Source organism: Netta rufina (assembly GCF_964035555.1).
Source record: "Netta rufina genome assembly, chromosome: 3".
In the NCBI taxonomy this organism is placed as follows: Eukaryota; Metazoa; Chordata; class Aves; order Anseriformes; family Anatidae; genus Netta; species Netta rufina.
Genome location: NC_140125.1, coordinates 85,114,926 through 85,142,889, shown reverse-complemented (window position 1 = coordinate 85,142,889; position 27,964 = coordinate 85,114,926). Strand labels below are relative to the sequence as shown.

At 43.9% G+C, this 27,964-nt stretch overlaps 1 protein-coding gene across 3 annotated transcripts; it reads right to left on the bottom strand.

Annotated features, from left to right (window-relative positions):
* Positions 1–1,106: 1,106 nt before the first annotated feature.
* MYB (MYB proto-oncogene, transcription factor) lies at positions 1,107–27,645 on the bottom strand (the record flags this gene model as incomplete). Of its 3 annotated transcripts, XM_084283600.1 has the most annotated exons (15): positions 1,107–1,223; positions 10,891–10,998; positions 11,580–11,690; positions 12,369–12,494; positions 12,581–12,695; positions 13,086–13,228; positions 16,173–16,430; positions 17,758–17,862; positions 18,258–18,338; positions 19,111–19,345; positions 20,846–21,066; positions 21,493–21,585; positions 22,362–22,433; positions 24,061–24,178; positions 27,623–27,645. In XM_084283600.1, the coding sequence occupies 15 exons, from the start codon at positions 27,643–27,645 to the stop codon at positions 1,107–1,109; spliced, it is 1,926 nt and encodes a 641-aa protein (XP_084139726.1). The 3 variants fall into 3 exon arrangements, with proteins under 3 accessions (XP_084139726.1, XP_084139727.1, XP_084139728.1); XM_084283601.1 differs by lacking the exon at positions 17,758–17,862; XM_084283602.1 differs by lacking the exons at positions 17,758–17,862; positions 18,258–18,338.
* Positions 27,646–27,964: the final 319 nt, after the last annotated feature.

Here is a 27,964-nt window from a genome sequence, read left to right as displayed (position 1 = left end):
AGTACACAAGACCCAAGTTAGGGAACAATTAGCTAGACATGGAACAAAACAGACAACATGAACAAGACAGTGTTCTCCCAAACATGTGAAGGTGCAATACATGCTGTTATAAACCAATGAGAAACAAAACAACACATCCAGACAAAAAAATCTCCCAGGAACAGTGTTCAAAAATATTGCTTATAAAAAAAAAGGGGAAAATATAAATGATGTAAAAAAAAAATTCAAATAAAAAGGTCTGAAATGCTAGTGCATAGTCAATTAGCTAACATCAACATCTGTTTTCTTTCCATATAAAGCTCTACTGCTCCTTTTACACTAGCAGCATGTCTACACGCTAAGGTCTGTAGCAGCAAAACACAGTATTCATTTGGCATTTACAAAATTAAATTACTGAATAAAAATATAATTTTTTTCATAAATCTATGTTTCATACAGTAATATTTTTTTTAAAGCAAGCTAATTAACCCCCCCCAACAGAAACACACAATGTATAATGGTCTAGAACCATAAACAGGATGAAAGAGTATTTCAAGAGGCATGGATGTCTGAGCATTCACAATCTTGGATCAGTTTTCCCCCTTTGCACAGACTAGCGTGTGTAGTAATGCTTTTCACTTCGGTATTTTACACCAATGCATTTTGTTCAGTGATTTAAAATAAATCTGAGTACCTGCTCTTTATTATAAAAAAAATAAAAAAGAAACAAACAAAACCCCACCCCTGGATAGCACATCACTGAAATAACAATACTGGTGCATTAGGTCTGCTTGATCTCAGAAAGTACAAAAAAAAAAAAAAATTACCTGTATTATAAGTCTGCACTTAAGATCATTAATTACTGATTAAAACTTAGTACCTAATAATTTAGGCAAGTATCGCTTACTCAAAAAAAAAAAAATCCTCTTAAGTTGGGTGAAATCCAACAAGAATATATATGCTCAGTGACTAAATGCACTTCGTGCTGCTCCCAACTGTTGTACCACAACAAAGATAGGCTTGTCTCCCATTCAATGAAAGTCTTCACGCAGAGGAACAGGGACTTCCCAGCGAACGTGGAGTGTTTGACAACCATAATGCTTCTCCGGAGAAGTCCGTCGGCCCTTTCACATCACCAGAGTCCGGGTTGGGAATGCGGCCATGTACTTGCGCGCCTGGTCGGTCAGGGCCATCTGGTCCTCGATCTTCCCGCAGGACGCTGACTCCCAAGCATTGTTCAGATGCTGAGTTGGAAGGAAACAGTGGGGAGATTTGGGGTGAACATCACGTGAACTGGTTTATTTAAGAGTTGCGTGAAGCTACAGCAGGATGTTGTACCGTCTCCACAGAAAGTGACGCCTCAACACAAGAGCCAAAAACGTGTTGTCCTTGCTTCCCAGCTTGAGACTTGAGGGGCAGGCAGACCACACCACCCAGCAGAGCCAGGATTCAAAACCTCTCAAGTTCCCACTGTGTTTCTTCTCTACAAGTCCACATTTACAGCCTCGGCTTTCATCTTTCCCCTCCATTTAAGGTCTAAACAGACACTTTATTTGCAGGTGGACTTTACAGTCAACAGGGCACAGGCAGGTTAAAACCTTCAGTTATGCTTGGTGCAGTAACCACAGAAAAATGACTGCTGAGCCCTCATTCTAGCGATGCAGCTGCAATGCCTCTGCACTCCCTGAACCACCCTGATGATCCCGATGGCCTGACCACAGCTAACAAACAGGCCCGCGCTCAAAGCTGCTTTCACCTGTGCGCAGCGATTAGCACGTGCCCATTAGCAGAGCTCCTCTGGCAAAAGAGAAGAGACGTGGGGGGACCCTTGGCAGAAACAGCATTTTAATTATCGAGTAAGCCATTTTACTTCTTGTGGTATTTATGGAGGTTAGAGACACCATTTAGTATAATGTTGAAGTGAGATAAACATATCTGCACAGAAGGCTGTGTGCAGTATGTTTATTTACTCACTACCCATGTGAGATGTTTCTCATTGCCTTGAGCTATAAACAGTAAAGAAATTTCAAAGCTCCTGGAATTTACCAGTATAACACACACACACTTATACACATGTTTTGTTTTATTTCTTGAACTCTTTCACTTACTCAGTCTATCTGTTTTTCCACAGTGAGGTATTCATTAAGCCCTAAATAAAAACTAGATTGTTATATAGAAGCAGTTGTATGAACGCCCTGCATTCCAAAAAAGCACACGGCTGTCCTCAGCTGAAGGTTGCCTGCCAACAAGGGGGTCAAAATACTCTTCAAGGTTAAGAAGGTCTAAGCCCAAAGATCCACCAACAAAGACAAATCAGGAGACAAAACTGTTTTTGTTTGCTTACAAAAGGGTCAGCTTTGCATTTCAAGATCTACATCACTCAACAAGATAGCCAAAGCCCTCCCAAAAACTAGGACACTGGGTAAAGCATTAGTGGACTGCAAACTATCTGCTAAGAGCAGAAGTGTCCTGACAAGCCCATGGCTCTTTATGATGCTCCTTCTAGTTGCTAGCTGTGCAAGAGGATCCTTAAACTACGCTCTCAAAGAATGCTCTTCAGACTGTAAACAGTGTTATCTGGGGCATATGTATAGTCAAAAGGCTCTGCAACATACAAAATGGAGATAGATTTCATTACATGCCCTAATTATGGCACTGGTACAGACACAAGGATGGAGGTTCCCTGTTCTGGAGGGCTTACAGGCTCAAAAGGGACAAAACCAAAGAGCAAGCACAACCAAGATGGGGACAAGCATGCTAGTCCTCTGCGATTCCCCAGACATGGCTTTCTCTTCTCTGTAGATGTTTCAAATGTTGCCTCTGTTCCTGATGACTTTTTGTAGGCAAAACTCCTGCCAAGTTTCAGTAGGAGTTCTCCATGTGAAGGAGAACAAGGTCCAACCTCAAATCATTAGTTTCTGCAGCTTTTTGTGTGAAAGCCACCCCTGTGAAGTGAACAAACATGATACACCTCTTTCTGGTGTTGTTCAGCCTGAGTGGGCTGTATACTTTGTGCAGTGGCTCAGCCTCGGGTACACACCACAGCCAAAACCAGGTGTGACACACTTTTTGTGTGCTGCAGACATGCATGGGACATGCCACAGTTTCTCTTATGTTTTGCTTAAACAGTTTCCAGGGTAACTTTTACAAAGGTGCCTACATCAGCTGGGAACCTGCAACCTCCTACAGCTCCTCAGTGGGACTTATACACTTTCCCATATTATCTCAGAGACATTTGCATCAAGGCTAATGCTTGATATCATTAGGGCTGGTGCAATGCCATCAGTCTTGCACAGAAGTCAGATTTGGTCTGTGCACCTCAAAAGCAATTGGCAGTTCCAAAATATCCATAATTTTGAAGGACAGAAATATGTGTCCAGCTAATGTTTCTCTGTGATCTTCCAAAACTTCAAAGCACTGGTCTAAAGAGGTTAGATCAGCAGTCCCCTAAATAACTGAAAACATATCAGGAAAAGCCCAATTTTTAAAAATTGGAGGTAACTTCAGGCAAGTAGTGTCCCGATTTCATAAATTAGGCTTAATTGTTAGTATCTACACTGAGCTCTTTGTATTAACAGCCATGTGTTTAGAAAAGAAAGAAAAAAAAAATCTGTATCCTGGTATCTCCAGCATCTCAGCAGGCTGCTACATGTCACTCATTCCACCTAAAGCCTGGTCTTCATTTAGCCTGATGTCAGAGGAGCAGCAGAAGCCGCATGGGCTGTAACCCCTTGCCCTCTCCCAGGGTGTCCCAGGGTGTCCCAGCATCCCGGGGAATCAGGGTGCAGCTGGCACGGGAAGCGACGGGAGGATCAGTTGGATCCCCAACTCCTGCCTGCACAAAATTCTGCTGGAGAGACAGTGTGGGACAGGCTGCCTCACTGAGTTTCAACCTTGATAATATTTTCCCAGAAACACATTACACTTTTTTTTTTTTTTTTTCCTCCTAGGGAAATATATAAAAAGAAACTAACTTTCCAGTCTCACTGAAGATGGCGAATGCAGAATTTGACCCAAAGTGGTGTATTTACTAAAGCAGCCTACTTACTGAGAATTTTCAATTTCATCCCGGGGAACTCACGTAACATTTACAGTAGGCATTTTTAATAAACATATTCTGTGTGAAGTCTTGGCTCTGAGCAGCAAGCACATAACAAAGCACAATGCCTCTGCCTTGCCAGCCCTGCAGCGCAGCGCCGGAGGCATGTGTGAAAGTCATCTGAACGCAAGAAACTCGCTTCCACTCTTGGCAGGGAGCGCTGGGTCTCACGACCCAGGTTCCGGGGCTGAACACCCGCAGCTTAGGGATCACCGAGTAAAAAGGGGAAGCAAAATTGGAGACTGAGAAACACGTTGTCTCCTTCCATGTTAGCGTCTCAGCGAGTATTGACATGGCTTTACTACCAGAAAGCATCGGTGCCCTGCAGACAGCAGTGCTTCCCAGACTCATCAGAAGAGAAGAGAACCGGGCAAAAAACTAGGGGCATGCAGGAAAACAGCACAGAAACAGAGTTAAAACACTCCCTTTGGAGAAAGCTCATTTTATCTCCCCTATCACTTTTAAAGGTACAACTCTGCAGATCAATGGATGGAAATGCAGAAGCTTTGTAATTAGAAGCCAAAAGGCCTGACCCCAAACCCACTGAAACTGATGTGCATGTTTTCATCAGATCAGGGGATTCATTCCACTTAAATTCAGCCGTCTAAGAGTGATGTGTTCCTTTTGGCACCTAAATCCCTAGCCAGTGGGGAAAGAAAGGGATTTCCGCAGTATGATTCATTCCAAATATGTCTTTTATTGGCTCAAAGAGCAGGACACTACTCTTAATTTTGCTGTTAATTAAAAGAATTTAAGCCTTGTCTGCCAGCATTTCCATAGCTGCATTTTTCTCTTCCATGCACAGCAGTTTTTAAAATTAAAACTGGGAGTAAGGGAAGAAGAAGGTATGCTACTGTGAGTTCCCATAGCATAAAATTACAGACCCATGGTACAGTTCCAGCTCTGTTGTTCACCCTGGTTCTTTTTTTTTTTTTTTTTTTTTTAACCTCAGTAATCCTACCAGCACATCCTTCTCCTGGCAGCAGGACTACCTCACTTATCCTGTAATGTGCCTTCAACTGCCCTTCGGCAGATGTGAACAGTAAACAAGCTGTCAGAGCTGTAACTGGGATATCCAGTTAAAGCACTTTAAATAAAAACTTGGACCATCTAGAGAAAACAGACAAGAGTAAGGAAAGAAAAGCCTCTGGAAAGGTGCTCTTCAAACTCTCTGCACTCAAGCCCATCTCTTCATGTGCTGTAAGAGAGTTCCTGCATCACAACACCTTGCCTGAGAGGGGACAGCAAAACCAAACACCGCTGCAGCAGCACCCTGCAGAGCTGGCCAACTGCTGGAAGTGCTGTACGAGTGGCAAAGAAATATTTTAAAAGACAGATTTTAAATCCCCGCTGTGCTGACAGATGTCTTCAGCAAAGTTGCTGGTGCTACATACGTTTGCGTCACATTAGCCAAATCTGCAGAACATGCCACAGAAGAGAAGGCTTGCAACAGAAACTCAGTATTCCTTCCTAAGCACTGAAACAATCAATGACAGTGCCCTAAACAAAGGCTTTTCATAGCAGGATGTGATGTGATGGATTTAATGTATAACTGTTTGGTTTTCCATTCTGTAAGAATGCAGAAGCAAAGGAAGCTCTTCTACTGATCATGAACAGACAGCACAGACCAGCTAAGAACTCTACTACTCCACTCCATTTCCTAAGGTAGAGCACTATTTCTGCTAGTTTTTCTCTGGGGCGTGGGACAGCCTTTCCCCAAACTTTGTGGTTTCTGCAGTTGTTCAGAAATACAGCTTGCTGTATGTGCAAGAAAAAAACAGCCAAACTCTTCAGCTTTTATTAAAAGCCTGATACCAGTGCTAGGCAGAGCTATTTGATGGTGCTTTTAAGAGCTTAACCCTGAAGCCCTCACTCAGACAAAACTCCTGTTTGAGAACTATGAGCTCTCTAAGTAAGATTAACGGGGGTGAGATAGAAATGGTCTGAGCACCTGCAACTCATATTAGGATCTTTGGTACCTTTCTAGTTTGGACCTTAAGTAATTTTATTTGTATTCACAGATGAGAACACACGGCTGCAAATGGCTGACTGCCAAGCCTTCCCTTTTCTGCAACTGCTCCACAGCTTCTGAAAGCTGAGAGACCATCACCTGCTCGGCGCAGCTACAACTCCTGAACTGTTCACACCCTGAATTCTGCTGCTCTGGGAAGAAAACATGCAATGACCGACCTGTACTTTCCAACCTCCCTTTGCTTTCCTCACCTGAACAAAGCACAGCTCCTGCACAGATCAGGAGAGAACAGATAACGTTGGTGCGGGAGAACTTCACAGCTACTTTTCTTTGCTATGTAAATCTTGAAACTCCCAGGACTTGAACACAGCATGTTTTCCCCTTTCCCTAGATTAAACAAAGCAGAGTATGAGACTTTGAGATCTTCTTGCCTGAAAGAGGCATGGAGGAAAGCCAGAGAAAGGCTCCTCTTGAGGTCTGCTGCTGCAGGAGAGCCTGCTGCCTCGCCTATAAGCTTTGTCTTCCAACTAGCTGTAAATGAAATTCCACAACTTGCTTTTAAAATGGAGAAAATTAAGGCTAATGACAGCTCACGCTCTTGAAAAGGTTAACTAAGTAACTGTTTTAAAATCCTTTAAACTTACTCTTTAAAGAAAAGGGTTACATAAACCGCTGAAAGTCAGGAAATTCGAGCTGAAACGTGTCAGTCTGTGGTTAAAAAATGGAAAGTGACAGGAGCTTTGGGTTTAAGAACATTCTCTTTAGCTTGCAGGGCTTTTACCTTGTGTTGTTTCCTTTGTAACTGGGGGAAGAAGATATCAAAGCAGCGCTATTTTCTTAAAAGGCTCCATTTCATGGTGTCTTTTGATAGCCTGCAGGGTTAGGTGGATGGCCTACAATTTAGCCTACTTTTCTAACTGTTAAAATGTCTATGTTAGGATAGTTTGAATTATGTACTGCTACTTGTTTGACTGGCTACAGAACATAATGAGAAATAAAACATAACTTTTAGACAGGAACAGCCAGAAACATAGTTTTTATGTAACCACTTATTTGGTGCAATTCAAGCAAATGCTCTGTATAGATCATCAGTCTGCCTCATACACTACCCCAAAATCTTAACCCTTGAAAAAATTCCTAGTGAGGCCAAGATCTCCCTGCAGTGAAACTGAGCGTGGTATGAGTGACAAAAATATAGAACACTGGTTGTAACTAACTCTGCCAATATGAAGCAAAAATATTTGGGATCCATGCAATGCAGTGTAAGACTAATTCCATGCTTAGGCAACACATGGGGATGGCAAGACATCTCCTGTTCCCGCCAGAAAGAGAATATCCAATGCACAACCATAAGATTTGCCCTGCAGGACAAAAACGCAGGCTGAATCTTCACACCTTACTAGAAAGGTCCTACACACAGTGCTTTTACTCCCAGCATTTTACAGAGAAGGGACCAAATGAGGATGAAGCCCAAACTCCTTGGATTTAAGGACATTTTCTCCCCTTGTTCTGGCATGTAATACTGATACTGCCACATTCCCAGTGCCGTTATATCCTGCCCTCGCCTGCCAAATGATGTCACATGCTGTTCCTCTCAAGTGATGGTGAATCACATCATGCCAACTGATACGGTCATCAGCTATCATTTACCCAGTTGCATATGATCAGTTGTGCATCCAAAATGCAGTAAAAAGTATCTTTAAGAGTTTGTTTTGAATGTTTGTAAGTAATCAAACACTTTGGTGAGCTTATGGTTAGCCAAGAATCTTTTTCTTTAAGTAAATGCAGTGCAAGTTACTAAAGCAATGAAAAATGTTGCAGGCTGGTAAATACACTGCTTCCTTCTTAAGTAAGTTGAAATTTAAAACAAAATGGATTTTTAGGAACAAAGTGTATTAAAAGAGTATTGGGGGAAAAAAAAAGTGTAGTGTTCTTTCTCTCTTCCCTCTCCATGCACACGTCCCAGTGTGGAAAGAGTGCTATAATTCGTGCTTGGACTGAAGTCAACGAGAATTTGCCTCAGTAAGAATTGTTGGATCAGTCCCAAAGTATTAACAGCAGCAATGTAAACATATGCAGACACAATTAAATTTCACCCCAATGAGTTCCCTGGTGTTTCATTTCTACCTGCATGGAATCGATGGATTTAGTTCAGTGTGTGTGCATCCATGTGTGTGTGTGTGAATACGTGTACATGGGCAACACAACAAAAAGCTGGAAAGCATGGAACAGTAACACATTAAAATCTGATCACGTACAAAACGCTACAAGTCAAAAATGAAGCGCAAATACCAGCATTTTCAATTGCTTTGCACCTTTGCACCCTTTAGACAGGCTGTGTACTCAAGATAGGCACACGGCTCCCCTGTGACGGATAGGGAGCACAGGGACACAGCAGCAGCACACCCATTCTGGCATGAATCAGATCCAGACCACAGCTCTTTTTGGTGCTGTATGACACTAAATTCCCCTCTTGGGACCAAGCAAGCTTTGTTGGGGAAAAAGATTCCCCCTCACAGCTGTGGCACTAAGACTGTGCAGCAGTGGACACCCAAGACAGCATTGTCCTGAAATGACTGTATTTCATTCTGAAAAACCTGTCTATGCTGCAGACTCATATGCCTCTAACCTCATTTTTTTTTGTTTAGGTTACATTTCAGTTGAAACACTCAGTGTTTCTTCATTGTCAAATAGAATAATTTTACCTTCATAGTGGTACACAAAGAAGCTGCAACTAAGTATTAATTTGGGGGCTTTTTACAGCTGCTTTTTCTTTCAGTTCAACACTTTTTAAACACTGAGATGAGTTGGGAAATCCTTTTTAACTCAGTTCTACCTAAGCAAAAGTCCTCTTTATCCAAACAATAAGAATACCTGACTTTTAGCATGCAAAACTAAAGGTTTTTCCTGACCAAGGACTAAAGAATGGGATCCAGAATAGGCCACAACCTTATTTGTATAAACTTCCTGGGCCAAAATCAGCATGAGTTAGAAGAGTAGGTTAAACAAGACCTTTCGTTTATAGCAGCTTGTAAAGAAATTATTTTTAGATAGCAGGAAACATAACATTGTTATACCCAAGATCAAAAGATCCTACTCTACAGGCACCTCAGATGCTTCATTTTTATTACAGGCAGAGCGCAGGCAACCACCACTTAACAGGACAACCTACGCCATAATTCTGTTTAGCTACCTGAAAATTTTGCCCTAAGTCTACTGAGGAGCCTGGGGTCCGGCTGCTGGACATGGCCAGGCACCAGAGAACCCAAGCACATGTACCCACAGAGTGGGAGCCCTGGGTTGCTCCACCATGAGATCATTCAAGGTCAGGCCCCGAACGACTGCCTTAAATTCAGGTTGCAGAAAGAGGGCGAGTCTTCAAACCTTCCTCTGGCCCCCCACCGTGGTGCAGCTCATGAGCAAAGAGCAAATCAGGAAGTGTGAGGGTGAGTCTTTGCCACTGTGGACACCCCCCTGCAGAGGGGAGACACTGACCCTGCTCCCTGAAGCTGTTTTCACCAAAAGACTCTACAAAATGTAAATGTAAACCTGCTCCACAGTAAACTGTAATGTTTCATCCATCCAGAAGTGGTTTGCTTTGTTTAAATTTCAGGATATTTCATTCACATTTCAAAATAAAAATCCAGTTCTCACACAGGTCTGTTACTGCCATCAGCATATATTACTGATGCTTGAAATGCAAAAACGGGGACATGTGTGAAATTTTAATATCTTTATAATGCCAGGCTAGAAAGGCTTAATCTAAACCAGGTTTCGTTCATTCTTTTTTACTGCAAATAACCCCTACTGTAAATTTTCAAGAGAGAGGGGAAATAAAGGTTTAGCCATGTGGACTGTCTTTCTGAAAGTCAGGAACGGTGGAGTTATAATTTCCTTTCTGACAGTGACTCACTCTGGGGAATGACACGCTCTCCCTCAACTCACCCATGTGGGGAAGGGATGTAAAATCACTTACTCATCCACCTCAAAAATAAGGGTTGTAGTGGAAGTACAATTAATCATTATCTACACTGCATTTTGTTCTCTGAAAGAGGTTGGAGGGCATGATCTGAAGTCTACACAAATTGACAAAAAGGCTGCTAATGACTTTGGTGGGCTTTGGATCAGGCCGTACATAATAGTGATTTATTTATTCAAAAGCATAGCAAATGTATACAACTGCTAACACTTGGAAGAAGCCTACCTGCCCCAAATCCAGCCTGACACCTGTCTCTCATTAAAAGTGTCGCACATTTAATTCATCTCAGAGGCCTCATGATGTACAAGGAGCATTTAGGAGTCTCCTGCATCTCCGGTGTGCTGCTGGAGCTAGTGCAGAAGGAGCCCCGGCTGCACCAAACCTGTGCACCAGGGCTGCTGGAGTCCCTCCTCCTGCCCCAGGCTGGCTGACAAGTTCTGGCCAGCGCCCTACTATCAAACCCTCCTGCTCTCCAAAACAGCACAACCGCGTCCAACAAGTCTGCAGGAAAGAGCCTCCGGCCCATGTTAGCTCCCGCACCGTGCCTGGGAATTGCTTTGGTGAGTAATGGTTGGCGTGGTGTGAAAGCCAGCCAGGGACTATCCCACCCCTGCAACACCAGAGCCTGCTGAGATGCAGCACCCCACGTGAAAGGCTTTGCCACACTCAGCAACCCAGCACTGCTCTGAGCACCATCTCCTTGCATCCACAGGCATGGCGCAATCCTCAACCATGTTCACCTGAACATTCTCCCTTATCCAAAAGCCTAAAATCAGTCTGTCAGAAAGCATTAGGTATGTACACATATACACATACATAAAGGACATTTATATATAGACATATAAGGGTATTTTTTGTTACCTGCAGTGGACTAGCTAGTGGCCTGTTCCTAGGCATGGCAAATGTTTTATGAAAACTACCATCCTCTTCCGACACTGGCATTTTTAAAATGGAGCTGGTAAGAAGATTCTGAACAGGGAAAGAAAAAAAAAAATGTTGTCAGGAACTCAAGAAAACAACCGGAATTTGAACATATTAAAAGCAAACCTGGCCTGACTGTGAAGCAAGCAGTGCTGTGCACCGCCACAAACGCATGCTCAGCCTGGGAGCACAGCTCAGCCTGGAACTCCTGAGTGCAAGAACAACAGCAGCACCAAGCAGTCTGGTGGGACAAAGGAAACCATGAACATGCCAGGTCTCCTCTGCACAAAACAAAACAGAGTGTCTTCTTCTTTTCACAGTTTTAACTCTGTGACCCACTCATTTCTATACACAGGCACAGATGCCCTCCACGTGCACGCTTTTTATAAAGACTAAGGGCTTTTTCAGAGACTGCAACTTCTGTGGCCTTCTATACACATCACAGTGATCTAATTAAGAGCACAATTTTGCTTCTTATGTGCTTAATATAGGAAAACAATATGGATGTAATTAGTAATGCCTACTCATGAGGAAGGTCAACCATAAAAATTCTTTTCCTTTTAAGAACTGAAAGGGGTGCAAAACAGAAAAAAAAAAAATCATTTAGTGGTGTGAAAGCTCGCACTTACTGGCATATCTTCCATAGTAGGTGCATGTGTAAAGAGCTGAGTGTTCAGGTTTTCCCCTTCCCAGTGATTCGAGCAAAAAAAATTTCCAGCTTTATCTGTTGGAGACTCCACCTAAAAGCAGGAAAGGAACCATGAAAATAACAGTATCTAACTGGCCAGAAGGAGATATATCTGTCAGTTGTTTAACAAATCGAACAAATATTCTTCACAGCTGTGCACAACGCATTTACAGTACTTTCTTTTACAGCAACCTTGCTCTTTGTTGAAAAAGATGTTCAAGGTTCTCAAAAAAATCCCCTCCTAATAAAACTTTGAATACTTGCACTCAGCGCTGTCAGTATTCAAGAGTTTAATCCCCTAAAAAGGATTGAGAATATATGTATTTTTAGAATTTTAGTGACAAAGTAATATAATGCAACGTCCTCAAATGTTCAGGTTTCTAAGTCACTCCATGTAGCTTGGTCCCTGTGGGGTTCTTCTATAGTTTTCACCAATATTAGAAAGATTCAATCCAAATTCCTGTCTAATTTTTTTTCTTTTTAAGTTTCAAATGAAAACTGCATTAGAACAGCCCAAGCAAACCCCTGCTGAAAACAGCAGAAAGACTTCTATGGAAATCAATGGGAGATGAATTAGGCATGCCTAGTACACTATATAGAACCGACACTAAGATCTTGGGGCTCACATGAAAGAAAAACAGACACAGCTATTTAACAGAAAATGGTATTGGTCTAAGTTTCTCAGTAAAGAGGGCTGAATTAAATTGCCTCAGGTAAGTTTGCGATTTACCTCTTGTTTGATTTTCTTCAGCAAAGGGGGTCCACTTTCATGTAGCCCAGCCACTATTGCAGATTCCTCCGACTCCTGCTTGATAACGTCCTGCAGATCTTCTACAAGATGAGTCGGAGTTTGAGGCTGAAAGGAAGAAACGTTACATGCAAGTCCCAGAACATCCCTCTGCACTAATATCAAAGCAACTTTTATCATTGTTTCCTTCTTACCAGCATCTTCAAAGGACCGTATTTGATTTCCTGAGCTGCAAGTGCGTTTTTGAATGGAGTGGGTGTTCTCGGAGAGCTCTCCAATATCGACCTCTTGATTGCGGGAGTTCTGAAACTTTAGAAAGAGGGAGAAAAACTTTAAAGGAACATGCTTAGAAATATTAGCTCCTTACAAAAATACATGCATACAGGCAACGACAGCGATAAGACTCTGAAAACTATTTTCCAGCAATCATATACTCCATTTTGCTTTTCTGGAAGAACATCTATTTAACTGTGGCAAGGCAGAATGGCTTTGTTTAAAAAAAAACTTGAGTCTACGTGAATGACAATAACCCATCTCTGAAGTTATTCAGTGAAAGTTTTACTCCAAACTAAGAAAAATCTTAATGTATTAGAGCACATCTCCACAGGAAGCATACAGTTACCCAGAACTTTGGTTGTGTGCAAACCTGAAAAAGTTAACCCTAGTGAATCTGACAACAAAATGCGATTACAGACTTACACATGATTTTCCTTCTGAGTTTTGAATGTCTGGTCCCTGTGGAATGGGTTGGAAACAGCCATCTTATGGCCACACACTGGTGTGGAAGTTAGCGCAGGGTTGTCCAGGTTCAGATTTTCATGATTGGATGAGGTGTTTAAGAACTGTAGGCAGGAAAAGGAAAAATCAGCAAGACCATCTAGATTGCAAGGCTGACTTCTTAAGTTGACTTTATTGAACAGAAGAAAAAGAAACCATTTCTCTCTCACTGCTGCAAGTAAATCTCCTGTCTCTACAATATGGGTAGGTGCATGTGGGGTACCAGACTATGTGACAAAACTGTACTCGGGTCGGAGTACTCATGAAGCAAAAACTAGCATTTCCGGAGTGGGAAATTACAAACAAAATGACATGTCCCAGTCAGAGTTGATTTCTCCATCACTTCAAGAGAAAAATCTTAAAAACCTGCTTTGGATTTTCTGCACATATCCTGTAATTAATATTAAGAGCAGTAAGGTAAGTCTTACCTCTTGCTTGAGGTAAGAACCAAGTGAAAAGGAGTAGGGGATGTTTCAAAAAGAAACTCACAGGAGATGGGGCTAAACTCCACAAAGATTTATTAGGGGAATCGAGGAATTTTTGAAGTAGTAAATAAAGCAGTTATGCCAGTAAGCAAAATTTCCTATTATCTCTCTCTCTCAAAACAAAGTGCTCCACTGTCACAGTATAAAATGAAAATTGCTGCCTGTGATGGCTGCATGGAGTGTTTTGGAATGGAGACAGCTGACTGAAAAGGAGGCAGTGGTAACAGTCTGGAGAAAATTGCTTTTGCACAAGTTCTACTTAGTAACCTAAAATGTGGCTTCCATTTCTAGTGTCTACAAATCTGTGAGTGTCGTGGTATCATTTCACTGGGCAAATGATTTATGATTAAGATACCTAATGCATAACTGGAGATATAGTGGGAAGTCATTACTTGCAATCTTCTGGTAACCTTCATGCAACAGTGTTTCTCTGGCTGTAAGGACTAACACCAAACCAAGGCAAACACAACAGAAACAGACAAACAAAACCAAAACACAACACTTTTAAATAGTGCCACAGCTGTGAAACAAAGCAACAATGGACAGGAATTTCAAAGTGCACACCAGGCAATTTTAAGAGGCCAATTTTCTCCTCATTCCTACTCCACCCCACATGGCTGGTATTGAGGATGGCGAGCCACGATTTGAATTTTCTGGTTGTTGTCAGTTTGTCTCACAACCTGAATGCTATTTAAATGCAGCTTGGGGTTTTCTATGTCAATGTGAATCATACTGTAAGTGGACAGAGATGGAAAGTATTACAAATGATCAGAAATGTTAAACTCTGGTAGTTGAAGGAGTTAACAGCAAAAGCAAAGCAAGCAATTGTACTCTCCTACAAAAATGATCCAAATCAAGCAAACAAACAAACAAACAAAAAAAAACAAGCCCCACAGATGAATTTAAAAGAGAATCAACAGTTAGCTTGCTGGTGATCTGAACCCAGTGGTGAAGACTAGGAGCAGTGAGAAGATTCAAACACAGAGTGAAATCAACAAGCACAACGGCAATTAGTCATTTGTTCCAAGGGATTAGTTTCTAAATTGTTAACACTGCGGTGACTTTTGAGAATTAGTAACATCTGTGCAGAAGTCTTGATCTACCTGCGAGGGAGAGAAGGGCAGGCTTTTGACAGGGGAGCGCTTAGGAGTTGAGCTGCTGCCGTCAGCCAGGACCGAGGCGCTACTGTGGCCACTGGCTAAGGGGCTGGAGTGCCCTCTCCTTTTGCGAAGAAGCACCCACGGAGCCGGGCTGCCCTGTGAGGCAGACAAGGACTTTGGTGAGCCAGGAGGGCCCTGACTCGACAAGATTTTGCTCAGGTTTGTGGTGGGGTGTCCTGGAGGTCTACATGCACTGGCCGCTCTGTGCTGAAGCTGTGCGGCTCTGCCTGAGGGAGCTTTGCTAGCCGAAGTGTCTGTGTCTTCAAAGAATTCAAAACTGCTGAGATCACCCCATGATGAAGGATCCTGAAACAACGTGGGAGGCACGGAGCTATAAGACAGTGTATAGTGCCACCTCATGAAAATACAGCGCTAGGATATACCAGTAACCACCACCAGCAAAGTCTTTCCCAATTCATTTCCACTTGACCCTGTTTATTTGAGTAGTAATAATCTGATGGCTTTTGTGTGTTTTCAGTTGATACCTCAAGCATATCGAGCTATCACCCTAACAGTGTTGCTGGCAACTGAGCTTCTAAAGAAACAATGAGTCAAATGAGGTCCTTGCTATCTGCTTGACCAGCATTTTCTGCAGGGTACAAAGACAGAAAATCATTACAGAGAAATGAGCACCTTGGACTTTAAACCAGGACTGGTCTCTAAACCAGCATGACTGCTCTGGACATGGGGAATGGGACATGGCACTGCGTGAAGCAGCCATCTCTGCAGCCGAAGCAAGGTGCCACCAACAAACCTATTTCAACGCACCACGCCTGTTACACACGGTTTCTTGGAGACCATAATGAGAAAAAGCCGTGTCAATGTCACTCAGCTACCTATAAGTTAAAATCCATGTTTTCTTCACATATGCCAGGACAAGCTCCTTAAGCCCTGATAAGCAGCTATTGATGCTACAACAAAACGTTTTAGAAAAGGATGCAGATACATGAGCAGCCACACATAAACCTACAAAATGTGTCATTTCAAATATAAAAAAGTTTTGTTTCAGTGCTTAAAATCTTCCACAGTGTCTCTGATTTTAGTTTAAGGAGATGTAATATAGTAAGAGTCTGTTTCAAACTCCTATTGTGTATTTGCTAAGAATCACACTCCCCATACCAAGATGCAGCAGGAAAGGGTGACACCCACAAAAAGCACACGTTTTCACAGCTGGGGGCTTCATTTATGAGCAACCATGTGTTGTTATACAGAAGCTAAGCTTCAGATCTCACAGCAGTTAGAAGTTACTCAGAAAAACGAAAAACAAAAACAAATTAAAAAAAACACTTTTAGGATGGTCCCAGTTCCTCTCCCCTTACTCCTTGACCACACACAAATTCACCTGAGGAGGCAGTTCTACTTACGGAGTCTATTAACTGGAGTGTTTCTGCAAATTCTAAGAGATTCTTAACATTATCCAGGATGTTGCTCTGGTGAACAATCATGCACCGTGCGGGGGATGCACTTTCCTCAGGTAAGCAACCATGATCCACCGGTGGAGATGGAGTACAGTGGTGGTGTTCCCCCAAACAGGAAACAGGTGCATTGTCACCACTGGTCCTGGTATTGTCAGCAACCGTGGTGCTGTGCCAGCCGGGGTAGTTGGATGTGTGGTTCTGTGTCTAAAAGAAGAAGGAAAAAAAAAGAGAAAGTGGGGGGGGGAAAGGCAGAAGGAACTTAGCAATGAAATTGCACAAGGTGTCAGATGCCACTGGAGGAAAGATAAAAGTAGTTGCATCATCATCTAAAAACTTATGCCTATGAAACAATTGTCAAGATGTTTCCTTTCATCAGTGCAAGATCTTGTTTTAAGTAATATCAGCATCTTATTTGTTATCCCAAAGTTACCTCATAATTTACTTCCAGGATTATGAGCATGGATCATGACTAACATGTTATCAATTCATACTGCGTTAACTCCAAACAGTTCAAAAGCTGTCTGCAAGTCATTTTCTGTGAGAAGCAAGAAACGGCAGGATTTCCCTAGTGAGCACTCAGCACTGTAAAAGGCTAAAGGGTTTAGAGTTAGAGTTGCTTTTGTTTGCTTATCTCCTTTTCTTCTTCTATCCCTGTCTAACGCTACAGCTTACACCAATGCAATGAAGAGGCTGTCAAATCAACGTGGTTAGGAAAGCAGAAGAACAAATTAACAGAAGTTTCTTTCCAGTGTGATCATGCAACAGAAGAAATTGCAAAATATTAACTAAAGTTAAAAAGTGGCCAAACTAACGTATCATGCATGCAGTTGTTTTACTATTAATTTAAATATTACCCAAAAATAGAAAAAAATATATATAAAAGAAACTGCTGGCTATCACCTATCTTCAAAAACGATTTGGGGAGATTCTTGGCTTTGGTGATGGTGTTAAATGACTAAGTAAGGTTTTTCACATATTAACATCCAATGGCATATACAACAAAGTGTTAGAATTCAGTAATAGCCAGCATTTGTTCCACACATGCAGTTATAAAGGATCTAACACTATTCGGAGAAGTAAAACGAACTGTCAAACATGCACCAGGTCTGAAGCTTACAAAGTATAAAACATAGCTGAAGAGAAGAATACAACAGAGAAGAAAAATCTAATGTACAGGCACTACATTTTCATCACATGAACCATTGCACACTTTCAGAAATGCAGATCCTATTGATTTAAGATCTGTGGGATTTTTCATTTTAGTATGATCATCATGGTTCCAATATTATGTAATATTACAGAGCCCAGCCCTGCTCCCACTTTGCAAAGTAAAATACCCGCAAATTGATTTTTTTTATCGAAGAATTTACAAGGCAGATACAGAGTATACATGTGCTATGTTTCATCCTTTTAAAACGGAAATATAGAGCCTTGATTAGTATCGAAGGCAAAGGGGGAATAAAAAGTTAAAAAGACAAGCACTGGGGTAATGCTGCTATCCCTCCATCCAAGCACACAGTGACAATCTTACTGGTAATGCCTGCTGCCCTTTCAGTTCATTCTCAGTCGACATTAGTAGCAACTCTAATTCCTTTATTCGTTTTTCTTTCTCAGGGTCTTCATCATTATAGTGTCTCTGAAATTAAGAGTTAAGGGAAAAGAAAAGATAAAGGTCTGATAGGATGTAGCAACTAAAATGCTTATGGCTTGCCGTCCTGTGGTTATAATAGCCAAATTAGACTCAAAGATGCAACAAATGTCAATTGTGTTTTCCACTATCAAAGTCCCTGCTGAATTTCAGTACAGACATTTGAAATGGAGAAAGTGAAAGCTACCAAACCAGAAGACAACTATTGTGTGTTAAATTCACTTCAGAAAAAGCAATTATTAGCCTTGTCAGAACTCCCCCACCTTCCCCATTTTCTCTCCACACATATTACATTAAAACGTTTCCTTAAAGTAAGATGTTTGCATTTTGACTTAGCAAATGTTTAACAAATTGACTCTCAAAATGATGTTCAAATTATCTACCTGAATAGCTGCAGCAGCTGGCTGAGGAACATTGACAATATTTACATGCAGTGCTACTGGATATGGGATCTGACCAGGGACCTAGGCCAAAAAAACAAAAGACACTGTTATCTGCCGGCACTGTGAATTTGTGTTAAACAAAAATTTGCCTTTAAAATTTATAAGATATGGAGACAAAATAGCAAAAAAATCCAAAAATATTTACAAGCAAAATAAACAGCTTTTAGGAATATGACAGTGAGCATTACAGAGGAAGAAAGAAAATTCATATGTGAAGTATGCACCCTTCCTGAATGAGAAAAGATGAATAATTTATAGACGCATTTGTAAGATTTTTCTAAATTGAAGTGAAAATGCAAAAGATGCAATTTATTATCGTCTAAAACTCTACAATGTGAGTGTTTAAAGCAGTGGGCTGTTTCATTATTAATCACTAATAGGAAAGGAATCAGATTAAAAACAATACTTGTTTACTTGGTTCTGACAGGCAACCCATAAACAGAATATGACTGAAGTGAACGTGGCAGATTTTGACATACAAGACAGAATTAACCAGATTCAGCTGATTTTCAAAATGCATATATATTCACCACTGTAAGAAACAGTACTCAAAACATTCCCATTGCTTACAATACACTAAAAACGCTAAACCTGATTCCACCACCTGAACACCAGCAGTCAATTTAAAGTGTACGTAGACCCATCAGTGCTTAAGTCAAAGCCATCCCTACCTGACCTCAAACACGTCCTCAGAGACCAGGAAAAAACCCTTCGCTCTTTCTGGAATTAGATACAGCCAAATTGCACCCACCCGTTAAACACAGCAAAACAAAAATGTTTCTTGGGAGCTTACATTCTGTGTCTCAGTGATGTGGTAGTAGGGGTAGTCACTGCCCAGCGGGGGCTGGCTGGCCACTGGGAGCTGGGCAGAAGGCGGGTTGTGAGCAAAGGCCATCAAGTGGTTGCTCTTCTGAAAGCCGGTGGCTGCCGAGGCGTGGCCGGCTTTGGAGGACTCCTGCAGGTAACCCTCCTGCTCAACCTTGCGACGCATGGTGGAATTCCAGTGGTTTTTGATAGCGTTATCAGTCCTGCAACAGAAACACCAATGTTAAAAGTGAGGGGTGTTAAAAGCAAGTGCTTCCAATTCAGACTGAGGTGAACGGGCAGGAAACTGCTGTTAGCATTTCTGTTTAAACCTTCAGCCCTTCCCTGACCTTCCTCCAGCCCTGACCTTTACAGACGCCACTCTCAGCCTCTCACAAAAGGCAGGGAAAAATACATATGGGGTAATGTTTATACACTTTTTGAAGTAATCTCTAAGCCTGAAGTACTCAAACTATGAGACATTAACAACTTCAACTTCACCTCTTTCTCATGAGGTGAGGTGACAGAGAAGGCCAACAACCCTTTGAGACTGTCCTGAAGACTGCCAACAGCATCTTTGTAAGTCTTACTGTTTTATTGTGTTCCATTGCTGGAAAGAAAAACTATGGAGCACAGCTAGACTAACTCCCAAACAACTTTCCAATTGGCCACCTAGACAATGACAACATTGTCCTATGTACGCAAATCCAGTAAACAAAGCTGTTGTGATTTTTCTTAGCTGCAGGGAAACTGAGATTCAAATTCTCAAATACATGAATCAGAAAAAGCAAACTTAAATTCTGTGAGGCTGTAAGAATACACTTAGCAACAGGTCCTCTACTTGAAAAAAATCACCACCACACGATACTGTTGACATTAGTATCTGTGATGTGTGAAGGCTACAGAAAAACTTGCCAAGTGGCAACTGTTTTCTTGTTTTCTTCTTGAAGGCAAAAAAAAACTTATGGAATGCCCATTTAAAAGGATCTCAAGATGTAACTGAAGTTACATCTTGAAGATGTTTTGCCAGGAATAAAATGGGAATAAAAATGGAAAGGGAAAACCCTCTTTTGTTACATTATTTGCTTGACTACACTTGATGTTGAGTCACTTTTACTACAGAGTGTGTAAGACACTGATTCTCTGAAATTGCACACAACTTGTGCATATATTTTCAATGAGACAAGTATGTCTATGACTCTAGTGTGAGAAAGTCATTTTCTCCTATGTTATACATGGATTTTTACCAGGTGAAAACTGGATGATTCATGAGCAATTACAAATGCTGAAGCAGCCTTCTCTTAAACCATTCTGAATAAACAGACGGGATGTCACTTTGCAGGTATACCCTTAGCTGAACGTAAAGTTCCACTTGCAGAGTCTGATCCTTCACTGCTAAACCAATTGAAATCTTGTCGATTAATTGAAAGCACAAAATAAGACTGCACGTACATTTAGGAAACTGTTGTGGTCTTGCTCTACTTACTGCTTTTTTGACTATGGCAAACATTAAAAGCACATAAAAATATCGAACTGTTCCTTGTACTGACCAAATAGTACAGTTCCCCACCGAGACAAACACACATTGATGTCATTGGTTTGCCACGTTCTGATTCCAAAATTTTTGATGTATAATGTGCAGGCCGAGGCAATTGAAACAGCCTGCTCAGACCTGCAGCTTTTCCCTTTTTTCCTATTTAAAAGCTGAAGGTATATATCATTACCGTCCAGGCAGCAACTTTGCAATTTCTGCCCATCTGTTTCCCAGTCTCTTGTGTGCCTGGTAAATAATTCTATCTTCCTCTTCTGTCCAGGAGGTTTTCTTCACTTCTGGATTCAAATGGTTGTGCCACCTCTCCCTGCACTGCTTTCCAATCCTTCCCTTCAAATGCTTAGCAATGACAGACCAGCGCTTTGGACCGTATTTCTGCACGAGTTCTATTACCTTCAAAGAAGGACATAAAAACTGCCTGTATTTAATGATGCATAATGAATCAATGAATTATTTTTTTTTCTGTGGGGGGGTAACAGTTTCAACAACATTTCTCAAAATTGCCAAGGTAAAACTAACACATGATTAAGGTTCCCCATTTCCCATTTACACGTTTACCCAAAAGGAAAAAAAATCTGGCAATAATTAAGACATTTCTAGATTGCATTTCTATGTGACAGTGCTGTAAAGCAACATTAATTAATTTGTGTAGAAAATTCAGAAAGCACTATGCAAACAAATACTCAACATTGATACTAAAGGATCAGTCCTGCCTCAGACCACATTACAGCTGAGACCACTGAAGTCTCTAGGAGTTTTGCCCCAAAACACAAAATCCATTATTAAGGTATTAATCAGATGGAAAGGAAAACTGATTACCCTTTGATCCTCCTCTTTAGTCCATGGACCTTTGATAAGTTCTGGGTTTAGTACTTTCTGCCATCGGTGCTGGCACTGAACATCTGTCCGATTCTAGTGAAATGTAAAACATGCAAAGTAGATCATTCTTTGAAAAAGATGAACATAGACTGATAATATTCTTATCTAGGTACACTTGTGCCCAACATATTCCACTGCCAACTACGATGACTAAACACGTGGGAGTTTTGTAATTGAACTAAAGACATGTGAGCAGTACAGTAGGTCTGTACTGTACTAAACATTTAAGACTTGGGAAGTCTGAGAAGATGCTGAACTATCAGCTTGCTCACTGAATTTGATAATATTTCCATAGTTTCTGCAGTTATGACTGTATTGCCACAACTACACAAGCTGAATCTTCACCATCTGGTACAATAGCTGTTTTCACATGTAGTATTTCTACAGGAGCTGATACTACATGTAATAATACTACATGTAGTTTTCACATGTAGTATTTCTACAGGAGCTGACGCGTTCACAAAACAATTATTTTCTAAACCACTCACTTATAATTCACCAAAGCTACTTTTCCTTTGTGCTAAGACATTTTGTTTCAGTGTTATATTGACCATCTACTGTGCAACATCTCCCTTCCCCCCACTGTAGCCTGTTTTATGTTTCCCAACCCTTTCTGAGAAATGCAAGGAAAATGAAGGTATGGGTTTCCACAATATTCTAACCAAACTTCTGAGGTCCCCAGCTGCAGAGGTTTTATATCTTCTGCAAAAAAAAATGAACTATGAAAAGCCACTCCCCCTTCCCTTACTTGGAACCCTCTGATAAAGAGTTGTCACTAGAACTGGAAACAGAAACCAATGTCCACCTACAGGAAGGAAATTGGCTATGACTTTCCAGTCTTCTGTGCCGTTCTGCTCCACAAGCTTCTTCAGTTTCTCATCCTGAATCATTAAAAAACAAAACAAACAAACAAACAAATATAATTAATACTGCAATCTCTTACAATGCAAATGAAATGTATTCAAAAAAGTGTCCCCTTTTTAGCTCTTTATGCATCTATTTCTTTTGTTTGTTCGTGTCCTGAGAATAAGGAGAGGTGGTCTGTACTCTTCTCATATTTTTAATTACCTAGATCAGGAGAAATTGATTTTGGTGGGCTCTTTACTCTTTTCTAGGAGAAAGACTGACTTTTTCTGTGCTCTTGTTTGATGTGCATTGTACATTCCCATTTTACTGCTCAAAGCAATGTAACTGTTACTCTAGTACTGGATTTACAGGAGCGCATGGATGTTTAGATGCCAAGCATCAGAAAAACAATGAAATTCAGTAACACTCAGGCACCCAGCTGTCTGGAGACCTCTGAAAATCACAGCCTCAAGCTTTAAATGTCTTGCAAGTAATGGGAGTTCCAGTAATTTGCTCATTGCTGGTCCGCGTACAATGAATGCGCAATAAAATTAATGGCTCCTTTTTGCTCCTGATCGTTGTGAGGGAGTTTTGCATACTTGCAACAGCAAGAAATTTGTCCCAGTATTTTTAATAGTAAGGCCAGAAATATAGACCCTGAAGACAAAGGAAAGCAATGCCGTGTCCTGGGAAAGATCGAAGTCGTGCAACACAAGAGAGAAGTGCCCCAAGAGATAAGAGGAGGGCAGCGACCCTCCCTTTCCCCCATTAGTGCCTCTCAGTCTGTTCCCAGTTCATGTGACAGGAAAGTGGCCATTGGACTACGCTGCCATCCTTTCCTCCCACACTGTGTCAAGACCACATCCATCCCTGCAAGAGCAGGCTATGATTTAAAAAAATAAAAAACGCTTACAAGAGGTGACCTGCCACTGTTTATATATCAATATAGGTTGTCAGAGAGAAGAAAGTCAAAACATAACTTAATAACTGTATTAATGTATTTCACAATAAGCTCAAACCAGTTAAATGGCCACAGGACTTCCACCTGGCGAAGGAGTTTGATACCAGAATTTATCTGGAAAGTCAGCACAAGGGTACTGTGACTAAGACGCATTCTGACCTTCAGAAGCCAAACACATTCTGAATGCTCAATTTTGGTACCGCTGGGTTTCTTTCTTCCAGCTTTTAATTTATTTCCACTCAGAATCATAACACTGCAATTAAAGTGCAAATTTCAAATGGCACAAAAGGACTGCAGCAGTGTCTGCCACAGTTGTTTGCTGCTGTGGGACACTGAGAACACGTCAATCCTCACATGGCAACCATTCTTAAACAAAAAGAGGCAGCGCTAACAACCCAGCAGTGCTGCAGGTGACTCCTGAGCTGTTTCTCCAACAGGGATTGCACTGACTCAAATACCTGTAACATAGACCTTGGTGGACATTTAAAAAAAAATGGTGCTTACAGATTTTATTTAAAAGAAAACAGTGGTCCTCAAAGCTAAGTAAAGCACTGAATGTAACTAATAGGTGGAAAACATCCTTGTTCATGTGCTTGGCATTGTCATTGAAGTTGGCATGCAAATAAGTACTCAGAGAAGAACGTGATCTGTGCTCCCTCTCCGGCTTTTCACACACTGGAGATGAATGAACTCATATGTACCTCTTCACGGGTCCACCTGGTTTTTCCTAGGTGACGTTTTCCAGTCTTAGGAAGCAGACCATCATAATCATGATCGTACATCTCGACATCTTCTTCATCATCATCGCTACTGTATATACTGCAGAAGGAAACACAGGGAGACACAGAGCGGAACATGAGGACTTGAGCTGCTTAATTACAAAGCACACAAAAAACACTACAATCTTTACAAAGGTTACACAGATAAAAGTTTTAAAACTTGCACAACAAGATTTTGTTCTGCATTCTGTTGTTCTAGTATTCCGAACTGGTTCTGCTGTTTTTGGTATCCACAGATACAAGCAAAGGGCTGGCAACCTTCTTATTACTGTGCATGTTTAGACCTGCTCATACTGTTAGATCAGTGGTGAATTACACATTTGGCAAACTTTCAACCAATGAAGGTTTCAAATTAAAATACAATGTTTGGGACAATAAAGAGAACTAGAGGCTGTGTCCATTACACAAGTGCATGCTCAAAATCTAACTCATGCCACACGTTCTGAAAAATATTAGGGGGTTTTTATGTTTAATAGAACAGATAGCGCTACTGTTCCCAAATAAGATAGACTGTGTGCAAATACAAAAAGCTGACCAGTAATAACATTGTCTGAGATTATCTTTATGGACCCTATCTGTGAAGCCAGAGGTTTCTCTAATTAAGTAAAGCCAGTAAGTGGTAGCATTAACATGTAATAAACTAATGTAAAACGTGCCTGCCATTTATGGGTCTAGACAGACAAGGGCCGAGGACAAGGATATTTAATATCCTGGAACCAACAGATGAATGACTGAGCCATCTTATACTACCCAGTTTGCTAACTTAAAACTTTATTACCTCTACTCCATTTCTAAATACCTCGTAGTGTTTTTGAAATACTCTGCTACTCACCTAATTCATGACTAAGGGATTTCCCCAGAGGCTATCCATGGGCAGAAAGGGCTCTATTACTGCTTTCACAAACAGCTCTTGCTCTACCTCAGTTAACTAAAGGAGCGTTTTGCAACAAGAGCTGCCTCTCTGGTGGGAAATATTTTATTTCCAGTTTCTAAGATATGAACAGCAGTTTTGACACTTTAGCTGAGCAATGGAAACCACAGTGCTAGAAAAGGGACGATGCTATGCTATCTATGATGTAGCTGACAGTGGGGTACGGTGCAGCATGCTTAGGTGTGACTGAGACATTCAAATCAAGTCGTTTTGTAATAAAACAATCCACTGTACCCTCCGCCAGGTAACCACCGGGCATTGTTTCTCCTGTTATCCCGTTGTCGGGAGATCACGTTTTAAGTCGAGGCACGGACTGTTCAGCCAAGACGCCAACACCTCCCCAGACACAAGCTGCTGAGCGTAGACTCTCCGAAACTACGCGGGGCTAATCACGCCCTCAGCCCTCAGGCCTGCGGCATGTGCCACAAACCTTGCGTGTGGCAGGATGCTTTCCGGAGCCCGCTCTGACGCCAGCGGCCTCCCCCCTTGCCTCTGCGGGGTGCCCCTGCCTCACGCCCCGGTGCCACAGCCCCACAGCCTGCATGGCCCCACAGCCAAGGCAGCCCCGTGGGGCCCGCACAGACGGCGGGTTCGCTTTTCGGAGCGACACGCGGAGACAGCTGGGCGACTGCCCGGATGCCAAAGGAAGCTCTGCGGCTCCGTTTCCAAGTATCGGTTTGAAAACGAGTTTCGCAGGCGGTAAAAGCACCCGGGACGCGTCCCGCAGCGGGGCACGGCCATCCCGCCGCGATGCCAGCGAGGCAGCCGGGTTATTTAAATAACCGGGGCCTGGCGGGCACAGCCGCGGCACGCAGCGAGCCCCGCCGTGCTACCTGTGCTCTCCAGCAGGAGAGAGGGGCCATAGGGTTTAGGGACGCCCGGCACCTTCAGAGGAGCACCGGGCGCTGGGAGAGCGTCGCTTTGCGCCTCTGCCCCCCGCCCGCGGCTGGCCGCGGCAGGGGGTGAAGGGGGCAACGGTACGGGGGAAGGGGAAGGAAAGGAAAAAAAAAATACAAAAGGAAAGAAAAGAAAATGAATGAAAAGAAAAAAGAAAGGAAAGGAAAAAAGTGGAAAAAGGAGGAAAGGGGGAAAGAATGAAAATTAAAAAAAAAAGAAAAAAAAAAAAAAAAGAAAGAAATGGAAAAAAAAAATTAGAAAAAGGAGAAAAGGGGGGGGGCGGAGAGGAAATGACTCGCCGCTGCTCCCGTGATTGAAGGAATTCGGGCAGCGGCCCCGCGGGGCAGAGCCCGCGCCCGCTCCCGCCGCCGGCCCCGCTCCGCTCCGCGCCCCGCGGGGCTGCCGCAGCCCCGGCCCCGGCCCCGCCGCCCCCGCTCCCCCCGGGGCCGGCGGCCGAGCCCGCACCCGGCGGGGCCCTGCGGGAGGCGCCCGCGAGGCAGGCGGCGGCTGCCCCTCGCTGTCGGGAGAGACAGCCCGGCTGATTCATAGCCGGCCCCGGCGGCACCCCCCCGCCAGCACCGAAAGTACGGCCCGGCGCTCGCCCGGCGGCCCTGCGCCCGCTCCCGCACCTCGAGCCCCCTTTTCCCTTAGGGACGCGCCCCGAGGTCCCGAATGCCGCCCGCAGACGGGCAGGGAAAGGCGGGAGCGCCACTTTCTCCCCTGTCACACGCAGCCCGGCGGGAGGGGAGGGGAAGCGGGGAGGATGCCGGGCTGCAAAGAGAAAGAGAAAAAAGCCTCCACGTGTCCGACCCGCCGTCCCCGGCTAATTAGACAACAAGCCCGCACTGCGCGCCCGCCCCGCAGCGGGGGACGCGGCCACCCCATCCATCCATATCCCGTCCCGTCCCGTCCCATCCAGCCCAGTCCGCAGCCCCCGGGGCGCCGCTGCCCCCGGCCCCCGGCACGGCACGGCACGGCACGGCACGGCATGGCTCGGCAAGGCATGGCACGGCACGGCACGGAGCGGCCGGGATCGCCCTCGTCCCGGGGAAGAGCCGCGGGTGACAGCTCCCGCCGAGCGCCCCGTCGGAGCCGCAGCTCCCGCAGCCGCCCGCCCGCGCCGCCGCGCCCCGGCATGTGGCGAGCGGCGTGTGCGGGGAGAAGCCAAACCTGGCGGGGCGCAACCGCACCGGCGCTCCTGACGGCAAAGGGACCGCGGCTGCAAAATCAAGTCAAGAAGAAGAAGAAAAAAAAAAAAAAAAGGGAAAAAAAAAAAAAAAAAGAGTCCAACCCCGCGCCCGCCGCCCACCTGCCGTCCCACCCCGCCGGCACTGAATGAATGAATGGGACGGGACGGGACGGGACAGGACGGGACGGGACGCGCTACCCGCGCCCGACATCTTCCCGGTGGGCAGCTGCGGGGCGCAGAGCCCCGCCGTGCCGTGGGCACCCAGCCCCGGTCCCCCCGGCACGCGTGGGGGGCTCGGGGCCGCCCGCCCCGTCCGGGGGCCGCCGCTTTGCCGGCGCTTTCGGGGCGGGGGGCGCCGGGCGCTGCCGTGCCGCGGGGTGCCCCGGTGCCGGGCGGGGGTCGGGGGTCTGCCGAGCCGCTGCCCCCCGCTCCGGGGTGTCCGCGGCGCCGAGTGACAGGCGCGTTACCTGTGCCGGGGTCTCCGGGCCATCCTCGCACCGGCCGCTGGGGGAGGAGGACGGGGGGAGCCCGCGCCCTGCTGCCGGGCTGCGCCCAGGCGCTCCGCCGCCGCGCACCGGAGTGCCGAGGAGCCGCGGGAGGAGGAGGAGGAAACAGGTTGAGATTAAAGAGTAAACTCTGTAAACAGAGATGCCATCAAACAAAGGCCTTTTGGACACTCCCCCTCCCGCCAAATCTGGCGCCCCTGCAGTGCGCAGGCGCCTGGCGCCGAGCGGCGGCCCCGAACCGCGGCGGCGGGGCGCGGGGCGGGCGGCTCGGGGCGCTGCGCCCGGCGGGGCCCCCCCGTTCCT